The sequence below is a fragment of the Amblyomma maculatum genome, chromosome 2 (genome assembly GCF_055883805.1).
Source record: "Amblyomma maculatum isolate TAMU_Amacu chromosome 2, ASM5588380v1, whole genome shotgun sequence".
Classification (NCBI taxonomy): domain Eukaryota; kingdom Metazoa; phylum Arthropoda; class Arachnida; order Ixodida; family Ixodidae; genus Amblyomma; species Amblyomma maculatum.
Genome location: NC_139345.1, coordinates 121,575,633 through 121,601,456, shown reverse-complemented (window position 1 = coordinate 121,601,456; position 25,824 = coordinate 121,575,633). Strand labels below are relative to the sequence as shown.

At 43.9% G+C, this 25,824-nt stretch overlaps 1 protein-coding gene across 1 annotated transcript in view; it reads right to left on the bottom strand.

Moving 5' to 3' along the window:
* Window positions 1-22,498, bottom strand: part of LOC146199732 (enoyl-CoA delta isomerase 2-like) — a 28,090-nt gene extending 5,592 nt beyond the window's left edge. The window contains exons 1-7 of the mRNA XM_084592182.1: window positions 22,485-22,498; window positions 20,509-20,647; window positions 17,153-17,251; window positions 9,753-10,138; window positions 6,236-6,356; window positions 3,846-3,935; window positions 149-292 (exon numbers count right to left, since the gene is read on the bottom strand). Of these exons, the coding sequence (XP_084448308.1) occupies window positions 149-292; window positions 3,846-3,935; window positions 6,236-6,356; window positions 9,753-10,138; window positions 17,153-17,251; window positions 20,509-20,647; window positions 22,485-22,498 (993 nt within the window). The remainder of the gene's footprint in view (window positions 1-148; window positions 293-3,845; window positions 3,936-6,235; window positions 6,357-9,752; window positions 10,139-17,152; window positions 17,252-20,508; window positions 20,648-22,484) is intronic.
* Window positions 22,499-25,824: the final 3,326 nt, after the last annotated feature.

Genomic DNA, 25,824 nt, shown 5'->3' with positions numbered 1-25,824 from the left:
TTTTTCCCCTTCTGCATTGCGTCGGCTACTACTTGTATCCACTCGCGAATGCAAAATCAGCCATATATAGCGGCGCTTCACGGCACCCGAATTCTGAGGTACTTGCGGAAGCATGGTGCCAATAACAGGGTACTATAAACCTGCATACCTTGGGTTGCAGCTTTGACAGTTGTTGCAGTCTACTCTTTGTCTCCTCGTGGAAGGCGGCATGAGGGAACACATCCGTCACATATCCGCATGCCTTGGCCTCCGCTGCACTTAGCTTTTCATTGAGCATCAGAAGCCGGTTGGCCTGCACGTGCCAATAAGGCGTAAGGTTCTAACCACAGAGTTACAAGAGTGGCACATCACACTGACGGCACGATGCACTTTTTTCGCAATGAATAATAACCGCTAAGATGAAGAATTGCGCTGAGAAAATGATGTACTAATGTTGCAATCACACTGACTTGTTTTCTTTTCAGTTCTTAGTAGTTTTTAAAGAAAAAGCACTACTGGTCTAAGAAACCACGTTTTCTACTCGGCAACACATGTCAGTAAGGGGTTTTGAGAGAAAAATCACTACGGCTGTAGGAATTCATTTTTCTATTCAGTATCACATGCTTATTGGTAGAACCTGTAACAAATGTGGCTTGTTGATATAAAATCTAACATGTGTCTGTATTAAAGCACCACAACAATACGAACAGCCTGAGCGATGGCCGGACTTGAGCGGCGCATACGTGCGCTTTCGTACGGATTTCGCACTGACCGCGTATACAATAGGAGATCGAATTACGCACCCCTACGGAACGCTTTCGCCTGTGTGTCTCGTCTTGAAATTATAATTTGTAATACTCAGGGTGCTAAATAAATAATGCGGAGTATTCATATTCTCATGAATTTCAAGCGTGATTATGTTTGCTTCGAAAAGCTAGCTGATAAAAACTATAAAGAGAAACTCCCTCCCGTGATCTAAAACTAGCCCGAGCATACAATATATATTATGGCCCTAAATGGAGATGCTGTACATTGACTCGTTTCGTATACTGATCTCTCACAGAAAGGAAATTAGACGTGAAGGCTGGCTCATGTCAGATTTAAGAAGCTCCCTAATCAAGCTTATTTGAACGCAAGGATTTAGAAGATGCTGATCGAACGCGTGCAAGCTTTGCCTTCCTCTATTGATACACGCTTGCTGGCAGTGTGTATCGATAGTCCACAATTAATACATGACAGCTCACACTTCTGGCACAATATGAGCTGTCACCGATGTAACTAAACGTGAGTTTTCATTTCCTTCAGTATTTATTCATTTCAGTGAGTCACTGACATCCTTATTTACTGCATACAGTTCTCGTTTTATGTACTGAGTTGAAAGTTCTTCAGACTATAGTGAGGCAACGGAGTATCTTCCCGTTATTTCTTAAATTCTTTATGTTTCTTAAATTCTTTATTTCTTAATTTCTTATGTTGTATTGCTGTTCAAATTCTTGTAAGTCGCAAACACAGCCAAATAGGAACGCAGTGAGCATAAGGTTGACGTGAGCTACGCAAGTATGCGCAAAAGCTAATTTACCGCGGGAATATACACTTGCTGCATAGCATGTGAAAACTGTGCTCCTTTTAATCGTCAAATATATAATGACAAGGCTGCAGAAGCTGCCACACACAAGCACTTTCAGTCTTGCAGGTGACCAACGAAACGGAGCTAGCTTGTTCTCTGCTGTTCTCGCTTTGTTCAATGTTCGATGTGATGCATCGGATCGCAGACAGTTTCAAATCAGTGGTCGGGCAAGGGAGAATGGCAGTTTCACCCGCGAGCACTGTCTTGAAATATTCCGCAAAAGCGTCATCGTTTCCCACTCGAACGCGTTTACCCCTGCTTCCACATGTGTCCCTTATTCGGCTCCCAGTAGATGTGGGGCGATCGTTGACCACTGTAAGTTCTGTTAACGACTGTAAATAAACTATTCTTGTCTGACCTTTGGTGTACATCTAACGGTGCGTTCGTTCTCCATAATCTCTCGCCTCTTCTAAGGTGCGCTTCGCCTCTAGGCAACAGAAGGCGTTCGTCACCATCCTCACGCACGCGATTGCAAATCACCTTTCATGCCTTCGTCATTTGCAAAAGCGAGACATCCGTATACTCACTTTTGCCCCATTCAGATCGACCACTTTACAAGGATACGTTAATCTAAACATTCTTCCTCTCGACCTACAACTTAAGGCTAATTTATCCCTGCTTATATATCACGTTCGTAATAATGAACTCAAATAGATTGCTTCGACCCCCTTTTCCTGTCAAACACAAGCATTAACACGATTTTCAGAACTTAACAACATAGTTCTTCCAAGCATTCATACGAATTACGATAAACAGTTAGTGTTCATTACAGCGATACTCATCTGGAATTCGTTCTCCACACACTTGAATTCACTACGCAAATCATGCTCATTTCAACAATCATTGAAGAGCTATTTACTAACTGCTTTAGCACTGTGAACATTTTCCTTTTTTTTTCTTTTTTTTTATCGCTGGTGATTAGTGTCCGATATGTTTATGCCCTTTTGTGATAAAGTTGTCTTCGTGTTATTTAATAAGAATTTTTTTCTCTATAACTGATATCATTTAGTTCCCTTTTGTCATTCCTTGCTAATGGTATTGGTTACCTTTTATTGTTTTGTATAATTTCTTTAGGTATAAGTATGCTTGCACTGACTTCTGTACGTATACATCCCTTGCATTTTTTTACTCTTTAGTTCCTCTTTGTGCACATTTGTTGGCCTATATTTGTGCTTTAACTGTTGCACTTAAACAAATAGGCCCCTCTGACGGTTTTTACCTTGGGATCTCCTTGTGTAGAAATTCATTCACATACTTCATATGTACCGCATCAAGGCAAATAAAACTCAAATCAAAATCAAACCCATCAACATGTGCTGGCATTCGTCCACAGAAGCTTGACCAGCCTTTATATTTGAAAGTTAGTCTTCAGCACACCAAACATATGGTACCCTTGAGCAAAGTTGTGAATGCGCTTCGTACGTGTGCGGCAGTTTCTACCACTGCCGAGGCGCAGGGCGACAGCGCCATGATCACGCAGCGGCGGCAGGTAGAAAACACCCCCAGAGCGCATGCATGTGTTACAAAGTGTGCGCTAGTGCCGCCGCTGGCGCTGGAGTACCGCCACGCTGGTTCGTAGGCAAATGATGGGCGACTGATGGGAGCAGCCAGTCTCCTCTTATTTCTATGATACGTAGATACAGAGAGCTAAAACAAAATGCGACAGGAAGCAGAACCTCAATAATATTCTTCATATTCAAGAAGAGCTAACTAAAACAATTAGAAGCTATGGCTTGCAAAGCAAGATTTAAATGTGCTAGCAGGCACACAGTTTACGCACACACATTTTCGATCACCTGTTTATTATTATCATATTATCACTGTATCACCCTCTATCACTATCTGAAAACTCGTCCTATAACTTCATATCACATTCAATTCACATGATATCGCCTCTCTATCCCTCTACGAAACTCTGAAACTAGCATCCTCTATGTCATTTAATGAACATGGTGCCGCTGTGGCTATGAGCTTCCGACTCGCTACCCTTGAGATATTACTCGGTTCGAATCCATAATCACGGAGTTTTTTTTTTTTCCTCTTCTTTAATGCATGAGGGCCGCGAGAACATCGATGAGAGAGCTTACCATTCCCACTAATGATATCGCATTAAATGATACATCAGCGTCAATCAACCTACTCACATTGGAAACTGCTATGCCCTGACAGTGTCACAGATTCTGTCTTGCACCCTTTTCTACAACCCAAGTTAAAGAATGAATGGAAATACTAAACTCACCCTTGTCACGCCCATGACTCTGGGGAATAAGTACGACGAGCAGCACTCAGGACTCATTCCCAACTGTGTGAATGGTGTGTGAAAATATGCCTGTAGGGAGTGTGTAAAACGTAGTTGACAAATTAGGGTATTAATGTTGGACATTTTCGGGAATAACCCAAATTATAACATGTTTGATGCATACATGAAATATAGAGCCTTGGCACTTAAAGTGCATGGGTATTACTGTGCACTGTATGCTCAGTTACGGTGAAATGCACATGACCCAGCTTAGCAAAACTTGCTCGTGAGAGCTATTTCCTATTTCAGAAGTCCTTATAAAAGAGGCTTCATCACATTGCCTAGATTGCAGCACCGGTTCTTAAGGCAGCCAAGAAACAACTCCTTATGCCAACGAACCACGCTCGAAGTAGACGCAGGCGTAAATTTGCCAGCTGCATTGTTCAATATTTTAAATGCTGGGAATAAGGAAATCTGTAAAAATTTAAATAATGCCGATAATTTATAAATATTAAATCAGGGAGATAGTTTTTGTCTCTCGTGATGGAACTACACGCCTCTATACATTCTGTAATTCAATTTTTGACTGCAGTATGTTTTTGCTTTCTTTTTCAGTTTGCAGTAGTGATTCGCTTTATCCATTTAACAATCAAGAATGTTGTCAGACGCTCCACAACGGTTTGTAAAAGATGTTAGCATAAACTAGTTGGTGGAATACCCTTTCATTAGCCCATCAGATTATCTCATACTTGTGCTAGCTTATCTGATACAGGAGGATCAAGGAGAGCGGCCGTTGCGGCGGCGCACCCTGCATGACAGCTTTCGCCTTCTTATACCAAGGCTGTCTGTCTGCTGAATTTTAGTTTCTGACTCCGGATACAGGTCCTGATTATTTGTCAATCCTTTATCTGCCTTTAACACACCAATTTGTTTCCTTTAATGCAGCAAGGTTTCGAGGTCATTTATATTGTTTTGCGTTTTGCACGTACCTGCATGCCATATCCAGCGGCGGCTAAAACAGTGAGAAGATCTGATAGATGTTTTCGAGAATTTGTCGCCATGCTTAGTGTCCTTCATCAACTATTTGTTTTTCTGCATTGATTAGGTACGTTCTTTATAGCTGTTGATTTTTTTTTTTTGTTCATTATTCGCTTCTGGCCTATGTGTATGATTAAGATTCGAGGCCTTTACTTTTTTATTACTAAATCCCTATGCAGAAACCTTGTTGAGAATACAGAATCTATAAACACACAAATCTTCATGATAAATATGCAGAAAAGAGACATTTTCAGACCAGATGTCTCAGCAGTTCAAGCGCTGACTATCCTTGAGTGATGGAATTAAGAAACAGTAGTCGAGGGCAGGAGGCACCGGTAAGCGCCACGAGAGGGAAAAAAAGGAACGCGCAAGGCACGAGCGTTTACTTTGGCTATGGCCCAGTGTATACAAATATATAGAGCGTTGCCAGCTGAGTGCAAGGCTGTGTGTTTTGCTTGATTTCCTTTATCGGGAACCGGTAGAAGCCCAAGATTTCTAACTGTTCTTAAACGTGCACATTACCTGTGCTTGGCCTTTCAATTTTTTTCAATAGAGGTTTTTCTTTCGAATACCGCGGAAGGTACGCCTGTGCGACGATTTAAGGTGATTTGTACTAGTATCCAAGACAATAATTATTTGCGTGGTAACGTGGAACAAGAGCAAGATAAACATTCAGTTATAACTAATCAGCTACTTACATTTGATTTTATAGCATAAGTTTAAATTGCGAAATTGAAGGAATTCAGCCCTGCAGGTGATTCTAGATGATCAGTTTCTTGATAGGATTCGTGATTTCAAACATCGGTGCGAAAAAATACTTCTTTTAATGCTCTTCAAGTGTAATCTCCCACGGGCAGATTAGTGAAATAGTGACGCTTGAATAAAATACAGGTACAAAGCGTATTTTCGGAAATAGAAGACGTATGCCTGATTCTTCTGACGACGCCACTCACAGGGATATAATTTTAGCAATGTATACTACGGAACACCCACACAGCCTGCACAAAAAGGAGTGTTTTTGACGTCCAACGTTCAGAACCACAATGCCCCTCTACACATTTTATTTAATGCACTCACCTTCACTGCTGAAAGCCTTCGATTCTAAGCATAATACACCTTGAAACAATTATTTAGAAAGCTGATTACTTACTTTTACTGAAATATTCTTCTTTTTATAGCGCAAATACGTGCAAATAATAACCTCTTAAACCCACAACAAACCTCTTTCAAGGTGTTTTGAGAAACAATATCTATTGGCTAATTTCAGGCGACCCGTAACGACGCCTTCATTACTGTGCGCAATAAACAGGTTAAGTGCATTTGTGGGAGCACGCTGCCAACAGAAGGCATACCTTGTCGGAGGCATAGACCAAGTCGAAGAGGCCCAGTACAGTGCAAGATACGCCTATGGATGGGCCGTTGACCAGAGCAACAGCAGGCTTTGGGAAATCGATGAAAGCAGCTACATATTTGCTGCGAAAACCACGTGGAAATGGCCAGCCGGCCAGTAAAAAATAAGAGTGGATGTGGACGCGTGCGCTCTGCAATCAGTGTTTCTGCTGTGACGACATGCGACCTGTCTGCGAGAATACTTGAGTCATTGAGTCATTCGGGCTAGGGATGTAGATAAATCATTGCTTCACTTCATGAATGTCTTAGCAAAAAATACGCGCTTTTGTTCTAGAGTATTTAAGCTGGTGTATTACATGCTATGTGTGGCTAATTTAGCATGAGATTTCGGCTTTAGCATCTCCTTGGTGTAGTAGCAGACATTGATGATAAAATAGCCTGGTACACAACGGGATAAACTAAATATGAGCATTTATTTAGTTAAAAGGAGAAAAACGTTTAGATCTGCTATCTATAAGAAAACACGCCTATGCCATTTTGCCAACCGCAAAATGACTAGTGAAACGTTTTTTTTAGAAGATTTCCGATCCACAATCTTAAAAAAAAATGCCAGGACACTACAGCTCGACCTTTAAGAACAGAACACATTAGCTTTACCTGCCTTTGCCGGCATCGCCTTCCCTTCGCTTCTTATTCACTTCAGTCTCGCAACGACGTAGCTACAGATACACAAAATTCCTTTATTTGTACAGTACTGCGATCGCTGGTTACTAAGCTGGATGATCAGAAGAATTCCTTTTTTCTGCATGTCTAACTATTGCTTCTGTAATTAGTTTCTTTCTAACGACACATACTGACTAGTTTTCGTAAGGCAATGCATACACTAAGCCTACTTTTGTTCGGCGTTAAGTGAAGCGCTTGGATAATTGGATGCATGCTCGCCCATAATCTGAATCAACCATGTTCGATTCGTTGAGCCTAGAAGACTTTCAACGCGATAGCGTTAAAGGCCCCGTGTCGGAGAAAAGTCGGTATCGTCGTCGGCGGCCGCCGACCGACGTCGTCCGGCGTTGGCCGTGAGCGAAAAATCCCGGAAGCATTATTAATTAAAAACGAGTATCAAAACTCGCCGACCTCAGGAATCGAACGTGGACCTCCGGGTGCGAGACGAGCACGCTAACCACTCCGCCACGCCAGCTAGATGGTTTGAAATGGACAAAGGCGAGTCTATTGATTGCGGTGTTGTCTCAGAAATGTCCCTTAGAGAAGTGTATTGTGGCGTATAATGATAATTATGAGCCTGTAAATTACAGAATTACAGAACACGCAGTTAAGCGAGTGGCAAATTACTTTTCCGCTGTACTTCCTCTTCGCTTAGTGTGCACGTAGCGCCATCATGCGTGTGGCGCACGGAATAAGATAGACAAGGCATGGCCTCCGAGATCTTCATCGCGCCGGCTTGGATCGGCAACGATGTTGCCGACAAACTATGACTGCAACTTGAGGCCCGAGCGTTTCGGCAAGATGGTTGGCAGCGCTTCTACGTCCCGGAAGGATTAATAAATAAAACTGAGTATAGCAAGTTGCTTTATGAAGGAATTCGGAACAGAGCCTCCCTTCTCAGTGCACGCCTCAGCCGCATTGTAAGCGAAGGAACGCTAGTATGCGCGAACTGGAGCGGAAAGATTATCTCGCAGAGGCCGCTAGGGGAAGCGATGACGTCACTGCTAGGGCATGAAGCGTCGGAGCATGAGCTCGCTCTTGAGAGACGTGTAATGAAAGCGGGTGAAAGACGGAAAGCTCAGTACGGTGTCTCTTGTGCGCGTGAACTGTAGCGAAAAGCTTGTACTACTCGCAGAGGCCGCTAAGGGAAGCGATTACGTCAGAATCACGTCTCGGAACAAGTAATTACCAAATAGTCATGCTTTGGACAAGTTAACGAGTGTTGTATCATGTGAACTACGTCTTTGTGTCACTCAAAAGCGCGACAAGCAAATGAGTAGAATGAGGGCGCGATACCGCTATCGCGTTCCATTCTTAAAGGCGAAGCTTAAGCGTCCTCCAAATTTTTATTTCTCTGCTTCCTGCTGATTTTCGTGGTACAACCGTGGTATCGCGGACACCGGCTGTTCTGCGACACGAGGCCTTTGACACTGTCGACGTAATAGAACAGAGATGCGAAAGAGAGCAATTAAAAAACAAAATTCGGCAGAGGCACTTACGTTTAAGAATGCGGATGCAATATCATAGATATGAGTGATGACTGTAAGTATGCTTAATATTTCAAAATGCTCTGCTTCTTATGTCACGTTACTGGTAAAGAGCTGAGTCATCTATGTAGCAAAATACACACGAATTATTAGTCACGGTTTTATAGAACGTTAGGATTCAGCATTCATGTATACATATATGCACTTAACTACATTGGGTCGTACCTTACACCAGCATGGTGACGGCAACCAAGTTTTGTGCCCGGACGCTGCCGCTGGTTTATTAATCAGTATCCTGTCATACAACCTGCCAACCACCATCTACCAGACGCATACTTGTCAGGAGGATCATGATGTATGCTATGCAATTTGGCAGGAGAGACATATATAGATATGAATCCGTGCTTTTTCTTAGCCGCATGATCAGTCGTGCGTTGCTTGGCAATAATGTGTGCGAAGAGATTCAAGTTGCCTGGTGGGTTCGATTCCCATCTCAAATGTTCTACCCAGTTTGGAACCATCAGCAAATTAGGTCATAACATGTGGTCTCTTCAGGTCCCGAAAACTGCCAACCCTACCCTACATTGTCTACCCTACCCTAACCTGCAGTGCCCTACCTTGTCTCCTGGCCGCTACCCACTGGCATGCTCACGATGGGTGCCAGACAGACATACCACCTCTTACTCTGAAATGCACTTGGGTACTCGCTTGATCACTCATGTTTTCATCTCAATCGCTATTCTCTAAACATACCCATCTGTACACAATCGCGAGCTACCATATCATATGAAAGACCACACGACATCGAGGGATATAAAAGGAAGTCAAGCTTAAAACAGGCCATATATGCGCGCCTGAGCGGCTTACGGGCAACGCGTCCAACTCGGAATGCAAGGGACTTCGAGAGGGGTATCTGGCATCTTAAAGGGGAGCCAAAGACAGAAGTTTCTGCGAACATGGACATGGTCATGTTGTAACCTGACCTCAAACAATCATATCACCAGTCTGTGCACTGCCGTGTCACCAGCCGTCTACGCCTGAAAGAGACGTGGCCTAGATTTTTATTCACAGCGCGAACACTGACTCCAGGTAGTAAAGAGGACTCATCCTATAACGCGATCATTTTAAAAAGACTCTGATAAAATAACAAAACCTGTAGTTGTCGGCACTTTCAAATAATCACGTGTTTCACAAGATCCCCAGCATGAAAACTATCAAGCAAATCGTTACCCTTAGTTGGCTAATAATGAAAATAAAGCCGCTTTTCTCAAGTGAAGAAGGCATGTATTAGGTCGAACTAGCCGCTCACCGGACAAGAACAACTGCATCTCTGACAAGCACTTCCGCCGGGAGGCCTGTCTTCAGCCGGTTAATAAGGTTGCTGAGGTCATTGCCGCTTGAGAAGAAGTCACCCGCACCAGTAAGCACAACGTAGTGGACATCTTTGCGCGTTGCGGCCTCTGTGAGGTGTCCGACCATTGCGTCAAGCATATCGAGGGTGATGGAATTTTTCTTGTTTGGCCGGTTGAAGCGAATTATGAAACCATTGTCCTCGATATTGCACGTGAGCTCGCTATCACTGGCGGAGGGTAAAGGCTGCGCTGAACTGCTAACGTTTGGTGATCCACTTCTAGGACTCGGCGAAACGTCAGCAAGCTTTTCCACGAGGGAGGCATACTCCTCTTGTGCCATCGCCTGTTAGAGACAAGGCAACAAAGGATCACTTAGGTTCAGCCACGTAGAACAACAATCTAAAATTTGCTATCTTAGCAATTTTTCTGATACTACCAGTGACAGTCAACTTGTAAAAAAAGTATTTTATTGTTAACAACCTATTTTTCTTTAGCATAGCGCTCTCTGTTGTCATTGCGTCTGGTTTACCATTGCGCACTACGAAAACCTCCTCGACTGCACAGAATCCTACAGAAAAATCCTTCCGTTACAACAAAACTAAAAGCATTGTCTACTCCTTAGAGCATGATTCTGCACAATTTTTTACCTGAATCCAAGTACTGAAACCTCTTCCAGTTCTTTTTGTCATCCAAATACTCACATTTGATTTCGGTGCACATCAGTCGCAAAATAAGTCGTTTTTTTTTTTATTCTTGACAAACAGCTAGTTAACCATGTCGGCAGACAGCAGTTTATATGTGGTGTCAAAATGATCCCACATTGCTTAATACCAACTGAACGAAATATGTTTTGCTTGTATTTTTAATGCACAGCGTCATTGCTCGCCGTCAGCAGATCAGCCTTTGCGCACGGATAAATATACTCTAATCATCCTCATGATGTAACAGATACTTTAAACTCAGGGATGAAAAACCGCCTTTTCGAAGCCATGTTTCGGCTTGAGGAGAAAGCTTTCGTTAATTTGATTTGTTAAACAAAATTATTTTTAAACATGGTCTGCATTGAAAGGGCGATCCCCAAAATACGACAAATCGACTAAAACGGAATTAAAATTTCACTTGATTTTGAAAAGCCACCTTAGAATTGCCTTCTGGGCAGAACATAAAGGCGTATAATGAGGCCCAGCAACCTCTGTGTCAAGCTGATACGTTCTAATCGTTTCATTATTACCCAGACATTGAGGAACTTTTTCTCTGCGAAGATTCATATGCCTTATAAAAAGATGGTAAGGATGCGTGAGGTATGTTAGGTTTGTTTTGCGGGATTCATGCTCTCTGGCGTGCAGTATGCACTTGGATTCTGTATGGAAGCTTGTCGTATCAATATACACTGCACTGGTGTCCTCTTTATGCTGTTTCCTAACGTCTTCACCCTGGTGATCTTCCAGCTTTCGGGGCAATCCGCTTGCATGTTCTTGAGAAGCGGTTTGCAACGAATGCGTTCCACCATCTCTACCGGTAAAGTCACTTGGCTTGAATGGTTTTCATGAAGAGCCGTGTCTCAGTCTGACTGAGCCGCTGCTCTTCCAGTGTCAGTTGAGCCTCAGTGATAGAGCTTTTTGAGGGTGTTTTGACTTGAATATACGGTATTTTAGAGGTGGACATGTTTCTGCTGATACCGAGTGCCGCTTTGTGTGTGCCCTATTAGTTAATTCAACTATTCACTATTGGCTTTCTTGATGTCCGTGTAAGAAGTGACGGACACGAGTAGACTGACGCCAGCCTCCTGAATAGGCCGATATGCGTCACGCCCTCTCATGCCTTGTTACCCAGTTGTCACCCGCTTTGAGTAGTATGGTCTTCTGGATTTATTTAGACAACCTGTCCAACCTTAACTTGTATGCATCTTTTGGATTATAAACATCTCAAGCACCCGTATTGTCCGTACCTCTGGAGATTTCGTTTCCCCGGATTTTCAATATACTCTGTGTGACCTCGTTTTGCAACCCCTTTCTGTAATACTTATGGCCACCAGTTCAGACTTATTTTAGGAGAATTGAGTCCTACTCAACGGACGTGGGCGTCATCGACGTCCGTCACCTCTTTTACGGTCGCCTCGACCTGCGCTTCCGATACTTGACTCGTACAAATCTTGACGTCATCAAGCTTATTATGGCGTCAAGCTTCCTATATGGACCGTGATCAGTTCGCTGTTGAATACGAAGGGGAATAATACCAACCCTTTCAGCGCTCCCTGTTTCTCAGGGATGTGAGCTCCAATTTTAGTTCCCTTATTCTGAGCTCGGCCGAGCTCTTGGACAAAAAATTCCTTATGTACTCATATTAGTGTGTCGCCCTACATTCAGACCCAAGAGATTTACAGACTATCGCCTCATGCCAAACGTTATTGAATGCTCTTCAAATCCAACCTAAGCATGGCCCGCGAACCACCGCCGTTCCCCAGGTTTACAATTTCTCTACAAAGTTGAAGCACCGTATACTGTGTCGACAGGTGCGGCCTGGGTCCGACGATCATCGTGTGCGGCATGAGGCAACGAATTTCTAGGTACTTATTTAACGCATTAGAAACGTATACTTCATGAACTTACCCAGACGCAACATGAGAGAGACATGTCGTGAGGTTTTCTATGTCCAGCTTTTTGTCGTTGGTCCATATAAAAGTGGCTTTTTGCAGGCGTCCATGTCCCCATCGACTCATTCCAGCCCTCCTTCATGTAAAATGTTAAGGACTGGGCCATCCCCATCTCGTGTTGTGTTGAGGTATTTACCACTCGCGTATTCCAGTAGTTCTTTACCTTTATCAATGAGCTGATACTGTCTGTTTCAGGCATGTCCGGGATGCAGACTTGAACTTAGTCGGGTCTGGGAGGTGCCGCAGCAGAAGCCACAATTTCGTGTGTCGCATTAAACCAAAGACGGGGTTGTTCGCGTGACCTTCAATCTTCTTTTCCAGGTTGGAAATGCAGAATCGGAGCTTCCAATTAGGCTTGTCCGACTTTAACCTGCCCAATAGGAACGTGTGCGCTCCCTCATTTCTCTGAGCCCATTTGTCTGCCGCGGATGATCTTCGGTGGTGTTCACTTCTTTGCTGGTTCGCTCCGCGTTTCGATTGTGGTCGCTTATCCAGGCGTTCAGATCAGTGATGCACCGCCTGTCCGATTCTCCCTTATGGTGCGGAATCTATCAGAATCAGTAATTTTGTAAGGGGTATTCTGCGTTTGTGCTGCGCCACGTCGAAGTTAACATAGACGTAATAATAGTTGCTGCCCAATGGCCATCACGTCTTGAGCCACTCAGTCCTCCGAACGTTCGTTGTCATTGTGAGGTCGGGGCTCGTGTTGCTACTTATGGTTAAGGGTGATATGGGTCACTTTAAAATATCTCTATGCTGGACGTTGTGTGCTAATGTCCCGAATAATGGAAACCTGCGTCTTACCCGCCAGCCAGAGATCCGGGACGCAAGCTCTTCTACCTTAGTGGAAGTTGTACTCATTGAGGATGTATAGATTTTGTTCCCTCTTTAAGGCAAAAGCCTTCAATGCCTCATACTCTCGCTAGCAAGAGTGACCGCATTTCGGGTGCATGCCTTATGTCGGCATATGCCAATCACCATTGAATCGATACTTAATTAATAGCAACCGGATGATATCACAACATGAGTTAGGGCATTTTAACGATCATTTCATGATAATTTACGGCTAATAATAAAATAGTTAAGCAGATGACCATTGGAACACATGTATTTAGAGGTCATCGTAGCTATCACTAACCACCACTTACTAGTTAAGGGGTGTTTAACTAGCAATAACCAGATATTAACTCACTCAGAAAGTGCAAGTCATGAATAACTATGACTAACCAATAGTAATGGTTAGACGTTTGGAGACATCCATAGTAGCCATATGGTGACGACATTGGCAGTGACTTCGTGACCGGATGTGACGTCATGACTGGTGATGACATCACCAGGAGATTCACGCATATATGAAGCTGACCACGCCGGCCGCTTCATCGATTTGGCGCTCCATCGAACAGCGCACCACAGAGTACATAGAAATAGACGCAGTACAGCAAGCATTAGCGGTGTTTAAAATTGGTTGAGAGCAAAGAAACGTCGAAGTCACTGTAACAATTCTAGTCAATCACAAACGGGCTCGCAGTCAATGACTAAGCATCGCGGCGGGGAAGGCTTCCGCTTTGAAGCACTTTCGTGCACCAATGTGCCCCTTGAATGTTATCCTGGGTAAAGCTTCTACTATAGTAATCTGCCTAGGCCCCATTTATTGCATGGTCACTCGTTGTAATACTCCTGTGAACTAGAACAGCGAAACGTGTATCACACAGGCTCCGCCACGCCTAACCGATCATGAGAGTTTTATCTGGCTAGTGAGAGGACCCCATATTCTTTGGCGGTGCTTTTGTACAGAGCATCGCCTCGACATTTTTGAAGATTAGGTGCAAGTGTTCCTTCATCCTTCCAGGCCCCCTGCAGCTCAACTGCCACAAGCTGATTAACCATTCACGGTTATAGTTGCGCGCCATCTTGAACTCCTAGTTCCTGACAGATGAGCTGCGTGAATTCATTGAATCTTCCGTTCATGTACAAAATTAACTGCGCCATTTTGGTCTCTAGGGCGGTGATCCGGACCTCCATCTGACTTTTAAGGTTAGTAACCGTAGCATCCTAAGCTTACATGCGCTCCTTATAAAAAATGAACACTTAAGCTCTGCCTTTAAGACAATGATGCGGTAGTGTAGGCTACTACCCAAAATATAAGTCCCCACTTTAACCAAACTGTATGAATATGTCTGCGTGACCTAGGGGTAATGTGAATTAAAGGGTCCTGGAAGGCTGATTGTGATATCCTCCCATATGAAATCCGAGGCCTTAGTTGGTAGCTGCTGCCAAATATACTGTCAGGCAACCGTACGCCCAGTTAGCGTTCGGCCATGTCGGCTGGCAGTTACCGCTTTCCAACGCCATGCACGTGATTGTTGCACACGTGGTAGTACCTAGCTATAGCTAGCAGGTTGAAGCTATCACTTAGAAAAAGCAACAAGCTCTGTTAAGAGGCGTGACCTAGCCTTCAACGTGGGCCTGCCAGCTTCTGATGAATCCTGCCTTTTTTTCGGTAACGGAATGAACAGAACAGGCAGAAGAGGCCGCAATCGCACTATGAATCGTTCAGAATGGCATCACCACTTTTATAAGTGGTTCCAAAACAGTCCTTCAAAACTTGGCGAGAGGTCATATTTCCGACAAAGCTTAATAAATATTTCAGAAGATGCCAAAAATAGGCGGTGAACTAAAGGCCCTGGCCCACCCGTGGAAAAAAGCTCAAGGTTTTGTCAGTTGAGCCGGTGAAAAGATCTCGGACGAGGGTGCCCCACGGGGTATCTCTAGGGGTACGTATCTGGCCATACCTATTTATTACAGGGAACATACTAAGAGCCTGCCTCCTCCGCATCTTTTGCAGAGCCGAGAATAGGCTACCAGGTGGCAATGGCTGCAAACGCGGTCGCAGCTAAACCCGTGGACATACGACAGTATCTTTTCTTACCTGGTAAATACATAATATCAACTGTGCGGCGAGCCGGTCATCTTGGGCCACATAATCTGAGACGACGTGGAGGACCCGCCTCTAGTAGATCTAGTTAGATTTCCCTGGTTTTAACAATGGAAAGCTGTTATCACCAGCCTGGACCCGAACGTCCGGTCCTGGGCCTCGGCAAAAGCGCGAGATGTCGCCGACAGGTTTCAAATGCTGACCACTTGGAGGTGCTCAGGGAGCCTAATAAAATTACATTTAATTACACAAAGTTTACTCTCTACATTCACCTGCAGTCTGTATATCTAAATGGTCATAGTAACTGTGTTAATTGACTCATCACAACTCTTCTAGAGCTAGTAAAATTGGCTAACTCCCATATTTGAGCATACAGTTCACAAAGACGCTGATGTGCGATGTGCTATTGCAATAATTATGAAATAACATGGGGTGAAAGTGAGCCCACTAAGATTTCCGCTTTGCCGTAATACATAATCCTTCATACAGTGCACAAGAAAAAGGACATTGAGAGTATTTTGATGTCTCAAAATGTCAATTTCGAGCAACGCTGCATTGCCCTTGTTTTAAGAAATCAACACTCACAAAACTGCGTGCGTTGAAGGAAATATCTAGCACGGCTGTACATATTAGTAAGGCTTGCATCACGGCCTATATATAACACTGTTGATACTGCGAAGAAAATTCGCATGAGCGCTACGTAGTTCTAAGCTAAGAGTGCAAATGTGCATGAAGAAAACGTGTACCACTGTTTGACGCTATATAAAGCTTAAGCATCTCACTACATAAATCCCATGAGTGCACCGTGCTTTGTCGGGTTACTTGAAAATATGCCAACTATGATAGGCAATGTACAGATGTACACGCTCATTCAAGCATGCCATCACTGTTTAGCGGTCACTGTTGAAGCGCCATTGTAACATCGTAAATGAGAAGCGCATCCTTACACCCACCTCATGACAGACTCCACATTTCTGATGCGGAATTTTTTTTGCTCTTGTTTCTTTTTTCAAGCACTAACCCAATCAAAACAATTTTATAACACCCTACTATCACACACTGCCGACTATTACAAGACTGTGTCCGATCATTTGTATCATGTCCCGACAAATAAAGGCTACTCTTTTCGCTTTTCAATGTAATGGCGCAAAAGGTTGTTATAGGAATATAGCAATACAAATAGACACTTTAGGAAAGCTGAAAGCTGGGCAGGCTGGCATTCGCTCATTATCTTTGGTGCAGGAACTGCTAGCTGGACATACAGCTTTCAAGTGGGCTAATGTCTGTCAGGTCATAACAACCACTATTATTTGATCACTTTATTGTAGTCTGCATATAATGATCGTCTTGAAAATGCCACCAATAGAAAGTAGGCATGCAGTAAATAGTAAAAAAAAGTAAATGACACACATCTTGATAATTCACCGTCAGACACAGGGCCTGTATGTTGTTATTGTGATGCATGAAAAGGAGCCACTAGCTGAGCCTTTAACATAAGAGATCACTGTAGCACTGAGGGTTCTTTAACTGGAAACATGTCTGATATTCGACAGCATTCTTCAATAAAAGCGAAATCGAAATGTATCTGATTTCTTCCCACACTAGCCGCCACCAAAATAGCATCTCAACTCCCACTTTAACCTGGATGTGCACTATAAAAGACAATTGCACAGCCTAATTAGGTGATGACAAAATCTCCCTGTAGCACATTCCAAAACTTCCCCGAGAAAACCATTCATGCAAAGAGTCAAAGTGCAATAAAAGCAAACCTTAGTCATATCACCAAGTGAGTTCCAGGCATCCCACTTGGCCCTGGCGATCAGATCGAATACTCCCGGCTTGGTAGCATTACATTTCCCCACTGTAGCCTAGAATAAAGGGCCGAAAAAGACGCGCCTTTAAGAACAGGTTCACAATTGTTATTGCTCTCATCACGGCAGAATTTTTTTTCCGATGTATTGTTTAGTGCTACTATACTGCTGAGGGCACCACGTACAGACACAGACCGTGGACATAACTATAAAAAATTGCATTTTATGGCTGCTTTTCTGAAAACTATATTGTTTCTATGGATAAATTCTCTGGCCGTCAATAAGCCATATTCCGTTTCCGAACATTAAACCCCAGAATTTATATATGATCAATCTGTTATATTTGCTCTAAATTAAACTGTTCTTTTATTGTGTAAGTCTAAAATTAACTCCTTCAGGTCACATGTAACCAAACTGTTTCTTGCTTAGTGTGTGGCTCCAAATGTAAAATTATGCAGTAGTCGCATACTCCTAACATTTTCTGGAGAAGTTGTTATTTTTATTTTGATGCGAGAACGGGCAACAAGAAACAGAGAAAACGAAACGACATACCCCTCCCCTTGCGACCAGTAGTCACCACATGTTGATAAAAAGGATCTACGAACTGACAACTTGAAAAACAGCTGCATACTTAAAACATATTGTTTATGATTTGCCATCTAAATCCACATGTCACTTTGATTTTTGTCATGGCTTTATTGCTTTCATAATATAACAGTATAATTATTTTTTGCCTATGAAAACAGCTTCCCGCGCACAAATGGAGCATAAATGGGATTGCAAGCTGAAGTTTACATGGTTAATTTACAGGTCTCTGCCAAGCAACTTAAAAGCGACTCTAATGGTAGTGGCAGAAGAACGGGTAGAAAATAACAACCTTGCGACAAGAAAAGTATCAACACGAAATGAGGGGCAGTGAGAGTAGAAACAAAATCAGCATTTGATAAGTTCGCACTTTAATTCTGATTCAACCTAAAGTGGCTAAAGCGGTTATGCCAGAACTATTGCGATAAAAGACAAGGATTATTGCGAAGCACCACGCGCACAGCCTTTTATGTTGGCTGTCTTTACGAACACTGGACGCTCAATAGAGGGCACTATATGCTCCATTTAGAACAACAGCGGAGAACTAGGTTCCTCCGTGCATATTTTCGAATTCCCGTTTACATTTAGCCAAGATACTTTGTTGGGCGAGTTGGCACATATTCATTATTAATTTAAACAGCGAGAATACGAAGACAAAGGACAAGATAAAAGAAAGCAACCGTACAACCGCTAACTCACAACTATGCCTAAGCCCTTTACTCTAAGGCCCAGATAAAAACAAACATGACGAAAACGAAACAATCACGTGAAACAACCCCTGGGTTCACCTGCTGTACAAAAAGTCACTCAAAAAAAGACACCTATTTGCTTGAAAGAGCTAGAGAAGTCTTGCTGACACACTTATTGTCCGCACACGCAATAAGTGTGTCAGCAAGACTTCTCTTGCTCTTTCAAGCAAATAGGTGTCTTTTTTGAGTGACTTTTAGTACAGCAGGTGAACCCAGGGGTTGTTTCACGTGATTGTTACGTTTTCGTCATGTTTGTTTTTATCTGGGCCTTGGAGTAAAGGGTTTAGGCATAGTTGTGAGTCAGCGCTTGTCCTTTGTCTTCGTGTTCGCGCTATTTCAAATAATAATGTACATCTAGCGAACTGCCTGAGCGGTTAGAATTCTACATGAAAAACACCACTTTAATTTCCGTTGCAAAACAAACCAGGGTTTTGCTGACTACTTGTTACAACCACTGAAGAAAACCCAGGTTCACGACAGCACAGGGGGCAAAATATTAGATGGCATACATGACGTAGCGGTAATATGCATAAATTCTATAAGCCAGCGATCACGTAATGCTTATTTTTAGACCGCAAATGAAGCTGAAGCATATGTGGCACAGCCACATGACTTACTGCTGCAGAAATTTGATGTTAAGGAGGAAATTGCAAGATATTACCCGCTACCCTATATATAGCACGCGAAAGGGACGTGGAACTGGAAAGAAGTGATTTGCCAAGGAAAGAGCAGTTAATTGGTGAAATAGTTCACGGGCGGGAGGCAGAACAACTACCATATGCAGGATATGACGAACACATGAGCAGACGAAAATATTTTTCTTTGTGGAGTTAAGCACTGTAGTTATTGCAGCACGAGGTCAGCGGAAATGAGCTCAACTTTCTGCCTCCACGCGAAGACATGAAGCGCTTAATGAATATTAGAACAGGAGCCGGCCTCTCTCCGTAAATCGGTTCAGCAAACTCTAGGCACCGCCGAGAACAGTTGGAAATAAAATAACTCAGCCTTTGTCGTGCTGCATGCGGATGGCATTGCGGCGCAGAAAACAATCATCCCAATTCAACGAACTACGTACTTACTGCGCAGGTGTGTGCCAAATGCACAGCTGTAAAAAAGACATGGACACGTGCTCAACACTGTGAAGCAGCATGCCAGAAAATGAGAATAGTGAAAAACTGTTTCGGTTCTGCAAAAATGTAAAAACAACCCAGCCAGTGACATGAGGTCGAGCAAAGAGGGCAATTCTTTTTTTTTTCATTGGGGTTAATGTTCGAAAACAACTAAACAGTAAGCAGAGTCTTTATTTTTATATTCTCTCAGATAAAAGGTGCTACCCTTACGTCCCACAAAATCGTTCACTTCGGAGCATTAGACTTTATGTCCTTACTTGACACTTTCTGATAAAATCTTTATTTCGGACATCCCTACTGAAGACTTGCACGGTATGCGGTCGTCTGAGCCGTTTCCATATTATGCCCCGCGGAAGAAAAGGGATCATACGCAGCCACAGCAAAGCGTTTTGTATGTTGTTATTTCATGAATATTTTCTGCGGCCTTGTATTAGCCCTCGCTTGCAATGCGTTGGACCAAAGCAGAAGTGGGCCACAATTTGCCTCCGAAAAATAAACATCCACATGCACCAAAGACTGAATTCCTAACCTGCGAATCATGAACGATTAAAAATAGAGCGTAAGCGTAACAGGGCACTTCACTTATAATTTGCCAATGCATTTTAGATATATGTGCAAGTTCCGTACATGGAAAATCAACGAGTTGAATGGCAGCAGTGGTTATTTGTACGCTTAATTTCTTATCCATGTGAAAACAGACCACACAGAAGCAATCAAAAATTCTTTCCTAGTACTTCACGCAGTTAGTAGCGGAGGCACTATTTCCCTTGTCAAAATCACTCTTGATATATCTTACTAATAGTACCTATATCGGATATTTCCCATCAAGTGGCGGGTATTAACGCATTACCTGTTTGTAGAGAGCGTACAACTTTTTCTTTACGTCGTTTGACAGCTCCTCTGGAAGCTTCTTGACGTTGGCTACGGCAGTGTTAAAGCGCTGGTGAGGTGAAGAGGCCGACGAGCACCGAATGACCACATCAAACTTCCTGAGAAAAAAAAAAGTAGCGCAGAGAAGGTAGACTTAAGAAAAATGATCTCGAACACCGCAGACAGATTCAGAAATCAAAATCCAACCGAGCTCTTTGCAGGGACTTCAGAGCCAAGGCGAAACATCGCGGCTATCTGAGCTCACACATAACTTCATAAGCGAAATGATGCACCAATAGAAAACAGTTCAATTCTTGCCTCGGCACGCAGGCACGCAAGGTAAACCTTCGCGCGATGGGCAACATGATCCTTGCTCGGTCGCTCGCTAACTGCTGCTTTTTGCTATGTGCGGGATGTCGAGAGAGTGTATGATGACGTATAAAACTCATTTGGCAGTTCCGACGGTCTGAACCTGCTATCACAAATGCAGCTGTTGGAGTCCCAACGAGGAAAAGCTGGCTCCAACAGCATCAGGTTTGGAACTTATTAAATTGGCTGTGTGCGCTGCGAAATAATATGCCAAGTTCAGTGACAAACGCCGCACGTCGAGCGAGCTATTACCAGCGGCAAGAGCGACGCGTGAAGCTCTACAAGGCTAGCCCACTAAACGGGTTCCCCTCCCGTAGAACGGAACCCATTTGAAACCCTGAATATCACCGAATGCTGTGAATGCTGCAATACCACCTTCATCCTCCTATAACCATTGTCATCATCATCGACATCAGCTTGACAACACCACTGCTGGGCGAAGGCCTCTCCCTTATTTCTTTATTTAACGCGGTCCTATGCCAACTGCATCAAACTGACACCTGCGGATTTCTGCCCCGCTGGGGTGGCGCAGTGGTTACGGCGCTGTTCACAAGGGCGCGGGATCGAATCCCGGCCTCGGCGGCCGCTTTTCGTTGGAAGCGAAGCGGAAAGCAAGGCGCCCGTGCGCTGTGCGATGTCAGTGCCCGTTAAAGGACTTCTGGAGGTCGAAATTTCCAGAATCCTCCACTACGGTGTCTCTCATAGCCTGTGTCGCTTTGGCACGTAAACTTCACAAACCAACCAACCTCCGGATTTCTTAACCTCATCCGCCCACATAATTTTCTACTGCCCCTTGCGATGCTTTTTTTCCCTTGGGAATTCAATTTTTCCCATTAGCGACCATCGGTTGTCCTCTCTTCGCATTACATGTCCTGCCCATGCTGATTTCATCTCCTTTATTTCCACTGGAATGTCATTATCTCGAGTTATTTCTCTGACCCACTCTGCACGCTTCGTAACTGTTAACATTACGCCTACCGTTTCCGGTTCCATAGTTCTTTGTGTTGTCCACAACTTAAGTATAAAGCCCTTTTCGCTAGCCTCCACGTTTCAGCATTATAGGTACCGGTAAGATGCAACTGTTATATACTTTCCTCTTGAGTGATACCAGTAAGTTGATATTCATGATCGGTGAGTACTTGCGGAACTTGCTCCACCCCAATATTATTCTCCGAATTATTTCTCTTTCGTCGAGCGGATCCCTATTGTAAACTGCTGTTCCTTTTGGAAGGCTGTTGAGTAATACCTCAGTATTCTGCATATTAATTTTCAGGCCTTCTTTTCTGGCTTTCCTGTCTAGGTCATTAAAGGAGCGAAGGCAGGGTTGTTTGATAAATTGCAGTTTTTTATTTATTTATAATAAAAAATTATTTGAGCCTATACTAAAAACGTTTGAGTGCCTGCACGCAGGGCATGATAAAGTAAAAGCGATAAAATCGCTATCAAGAAACGTCTCGTAAATAGAGCGATCGTCATTTTCAAATTTCGTGTGACATCATAAGAGCATACAAAGTGGAGCGTCGTCTGCAATGCAGGCTACAATTTTAAAGAACATATCTCTTTTTCCTTTGTTGACGATTTAAGTACCGATCATCCGTCATGCAGTAGCCATGCTTGTTGAACGTATCCCTTGTAGCACAAAGTGGGCTATGAAGGGTGGGCCCCGGTGGGCCCAATGTAAGCAGTGCAGGACAGCCCCGGTGGGCTCAATGTGGGTGCTGCAAGAGGGGCCAACGTAGGCCTGAAGGCGGCTGTCGATAAAGCACCAATGGGCCCCACTAGGGGCCGATGCAGGCAGCCCTTGCTGGGCTGCCCACATTTTTCCGGCATTGTTAAAAGGGCACATCCTGCCAACTCCCCCCGATGGTCCTACTTTGGAGCGATTTGGGCAGCCGCTCTGGGGGAACATTTTTTTTTTTATTTTAGTTAGGCCCTCAGATAATGACATAGGACCAATGCGGGTTCTATAGCGCTAGCCGCACTTGGGCTTGCCCACATTATTCTCACAGGGGTCCGACGCAGGAAATTGATGGAAAGCCCTAGTCCAAGTTTTCCCAATCAATATTTATGCACATAATTAGGTAATTATTTTATACATGTCTGCAATTTCTAAACAGCCACAATATTAAATTTTACAATAATTCATAACATTCATCTAGCCGAAATGCCTTCATGTACATCTTGTTCAGGCTACTGAGATGTGTGTTCTGAACAGTAATATTGTGCTGGGAGTTGCAGGCTGTCCAAACAACCACATAAGAGGCAACAGTTAGCAATCAGTTTGTTTTAGTATTTGTAGCGCAATTTGCAGAGCATGAGAACTAAATTTCTAATCGACTAAACATGGCAACAACTGTTATACAAATCATCTACAATAGTAATTTAGGGCAACATCTAATGCAAATAAAGGTTGGAAACAATGATTGCGCAATTGCACGCACGCCTTCTAGCCCCATTACGGCCGATGTGGGACCTACAGCGGTTTTGTGTGGGCAGCCCCAATTGGGCTGGGTGTTGGTTTTGAACCTAAAGCCCACTTGCTTTTTCACGTGCCTTCAAATTCCCCACAAGGGATCAATTTTGGTATCATGCGGGCCCTCCCGCCTTCCAGCCCCATTACGGTCTATGTGGGATATAAAGCAGTTTTATGTGGGCAGCCCCAATTGGGCTGGGTGTTGTTTTTGAACCTAGAGCCCACCTGCTGTTGCACGGGCCTTCAAAGTCCCCACAAAGGACCGATTTTGGTACCATGCGGGCACGCCCGCCTTCCAGCCCCATTACAGCCTATGTGGGACCTAACGGCTCAGCTAAGGCTGCCTTATTTGGGCTTCACGAGGGCTTGCCCAAATTGAGCCCTTATTCATATTTCACCTGCCCTCAAGTAACCTACAAGTGGCCGATTGGGGCAGCATGTGGGTATGTCCGTTTTCTCGCCCCACTACGGCCGATGTTGGTCCCACAAAGATTTAATGAGGGCGGCCTCATTTCGGATCTATGAGGGCTTTCCCATAAAAAGCCGACATTTAGGTTGGATTGCCCTCAAATATCCGGCAAGGGATCCTTGTGGTCTGGATGCAGGAATGTGCTTTGCATTAGCCCGAGAAACGCCGCTATGGGACTCATGCCGGAGGAGTAGCGGCAAGCCCAAATGGGGCTTGCCCGTTTCTGCCCCATCGGGGACCGATGCAGGTTTTATGATGGTTGCCCCAGCCCCACTTGCCTACATCGGACCTACTGGAGCCCCACATTCTCTGCAAAAAGCATAAAAAGTAAAACGGCTACTTTATGAAGGTCTGCTGGGGACGTGTTTTTCTTACATAAAGTACAGCCTTCGCAGTGCAACCTAAGGTTGGTACCAACGTAAGGTCAGTGCAAAGACTCTATCTTATGTAAGAAAGAAAAGTACTCTGCAGACCTTAATACTGTAGCAGTTTTGAGGAGGAATAAGGACAAGTTGACGAGAGAGATTTTGGAAGCCTGGGCGAATCTTTGGTTGGCGAGGATTGTGTCAGCACGCCTTCTGTTTTCTTATCGAAGACCGATAAAGACTTTTTAGATCTCTAGGAGGGCAGTGATAATGAAGTGTTGTGTACTTAGAACTTGAGGGGGAAGAAGTTGTGGGTGTACAAATAATTAGGTTTCAGTGCAGCAACATCCTTGTTTATGTGTGCGTCTGTGTCTGTGCGCGCCTCTCCTTTGTATTGTCACGTATTCTGCTGCGTCTTTCATCATGTCTGATAAACTAGCTTGCCGTTCTACTGTATTATCGTTTCATAACCTTCTTGAGGTGCGTAAAACAGCCCCGTAATTGTATATTGTGCCAAGATGTCCCTCGGCCGATTTCGTCAATCATTATAGCCTGCGTAACATCAGACTCCTTCAGTACCGTTTACGGTCATGAAGCTTGTCTCTCACTTTATGGTTTGGTTTGTGGGGTTTAACGTCCCAAAGCGACTCAGGCTGTGAGAGACGCCGTAGTGCAGGACTCCGGAAATTTCGACCACCTGGGGTTCTTTAACGTGCACTGACATCGCACAGCACACGGGCACCTTGCTTTTCGCCTGCATCTAAAAGCGGCCGCCGAGGCCGGGATTCGATCCCGCGTCCTTGGGAACAGTAGTCGAGTGCCGTAACTACTGCGCCACCCCGGCGGGGTCACTTTATAGGTAGGGTGAAAGAATGGGGAGGTGTGAAAATCGGATTCCGAATGCTGGCCCCAAAACGCGTTCCGACCGCGCGGTAGCGCTTCCGGCGGGGGCGTCGATTCTTCTCGCGGCGGCTGCAATGCTCCGTCGCTGGAGGGAATAATATTATCGCATTGATATTTTCCCGCTGAAACACTAAATGCAGAAGTGTATGTTTTTTGCAGGTAGTAGATTTGGGGGGGGGGGGAGGCGGGGGGGGGGAAGTATTCGTGAACTGATAGCTTATCTAGCTTGTTCAGTCAAAAAGCTGTCGGTGTAGTACTGCTAACAGCTTCTCTGAAATAATCGAGGGCTGCATTAAAGAATAGTGTCATAGTTATTTCTAGTTCTATAACATAGTGATTTATTTGTGTGTGATATACGATGAAAACATAATGAAATCATTGTAATTATCAATTGAAGAATTAAACAAATCAAACAGAAGAAACTAGAAAAGAGGGTTCAGAGGGGGCCAAATCTTCAAAAAGAAAACCGAATATATTTCTTTATTATGCTAATTAAGTAAACTGTGTTTTTTATCAGCTAATGCCTTGTGATTGAAAAAAGGAAAATGATAAAAGAGGTTTAAAGGCTAATTTCACTGGCACGCCAGCAATCGCGATCACCAGCTAGGAAGAGAGTACAGCTTGGTGACCTTTGTTTTTCGATCTCAAACACAGACACACAGTTGAAGGTAACTGCCAGAATGCAATTTCTCTTCATGAAACTCAGCTGTTTTGTAA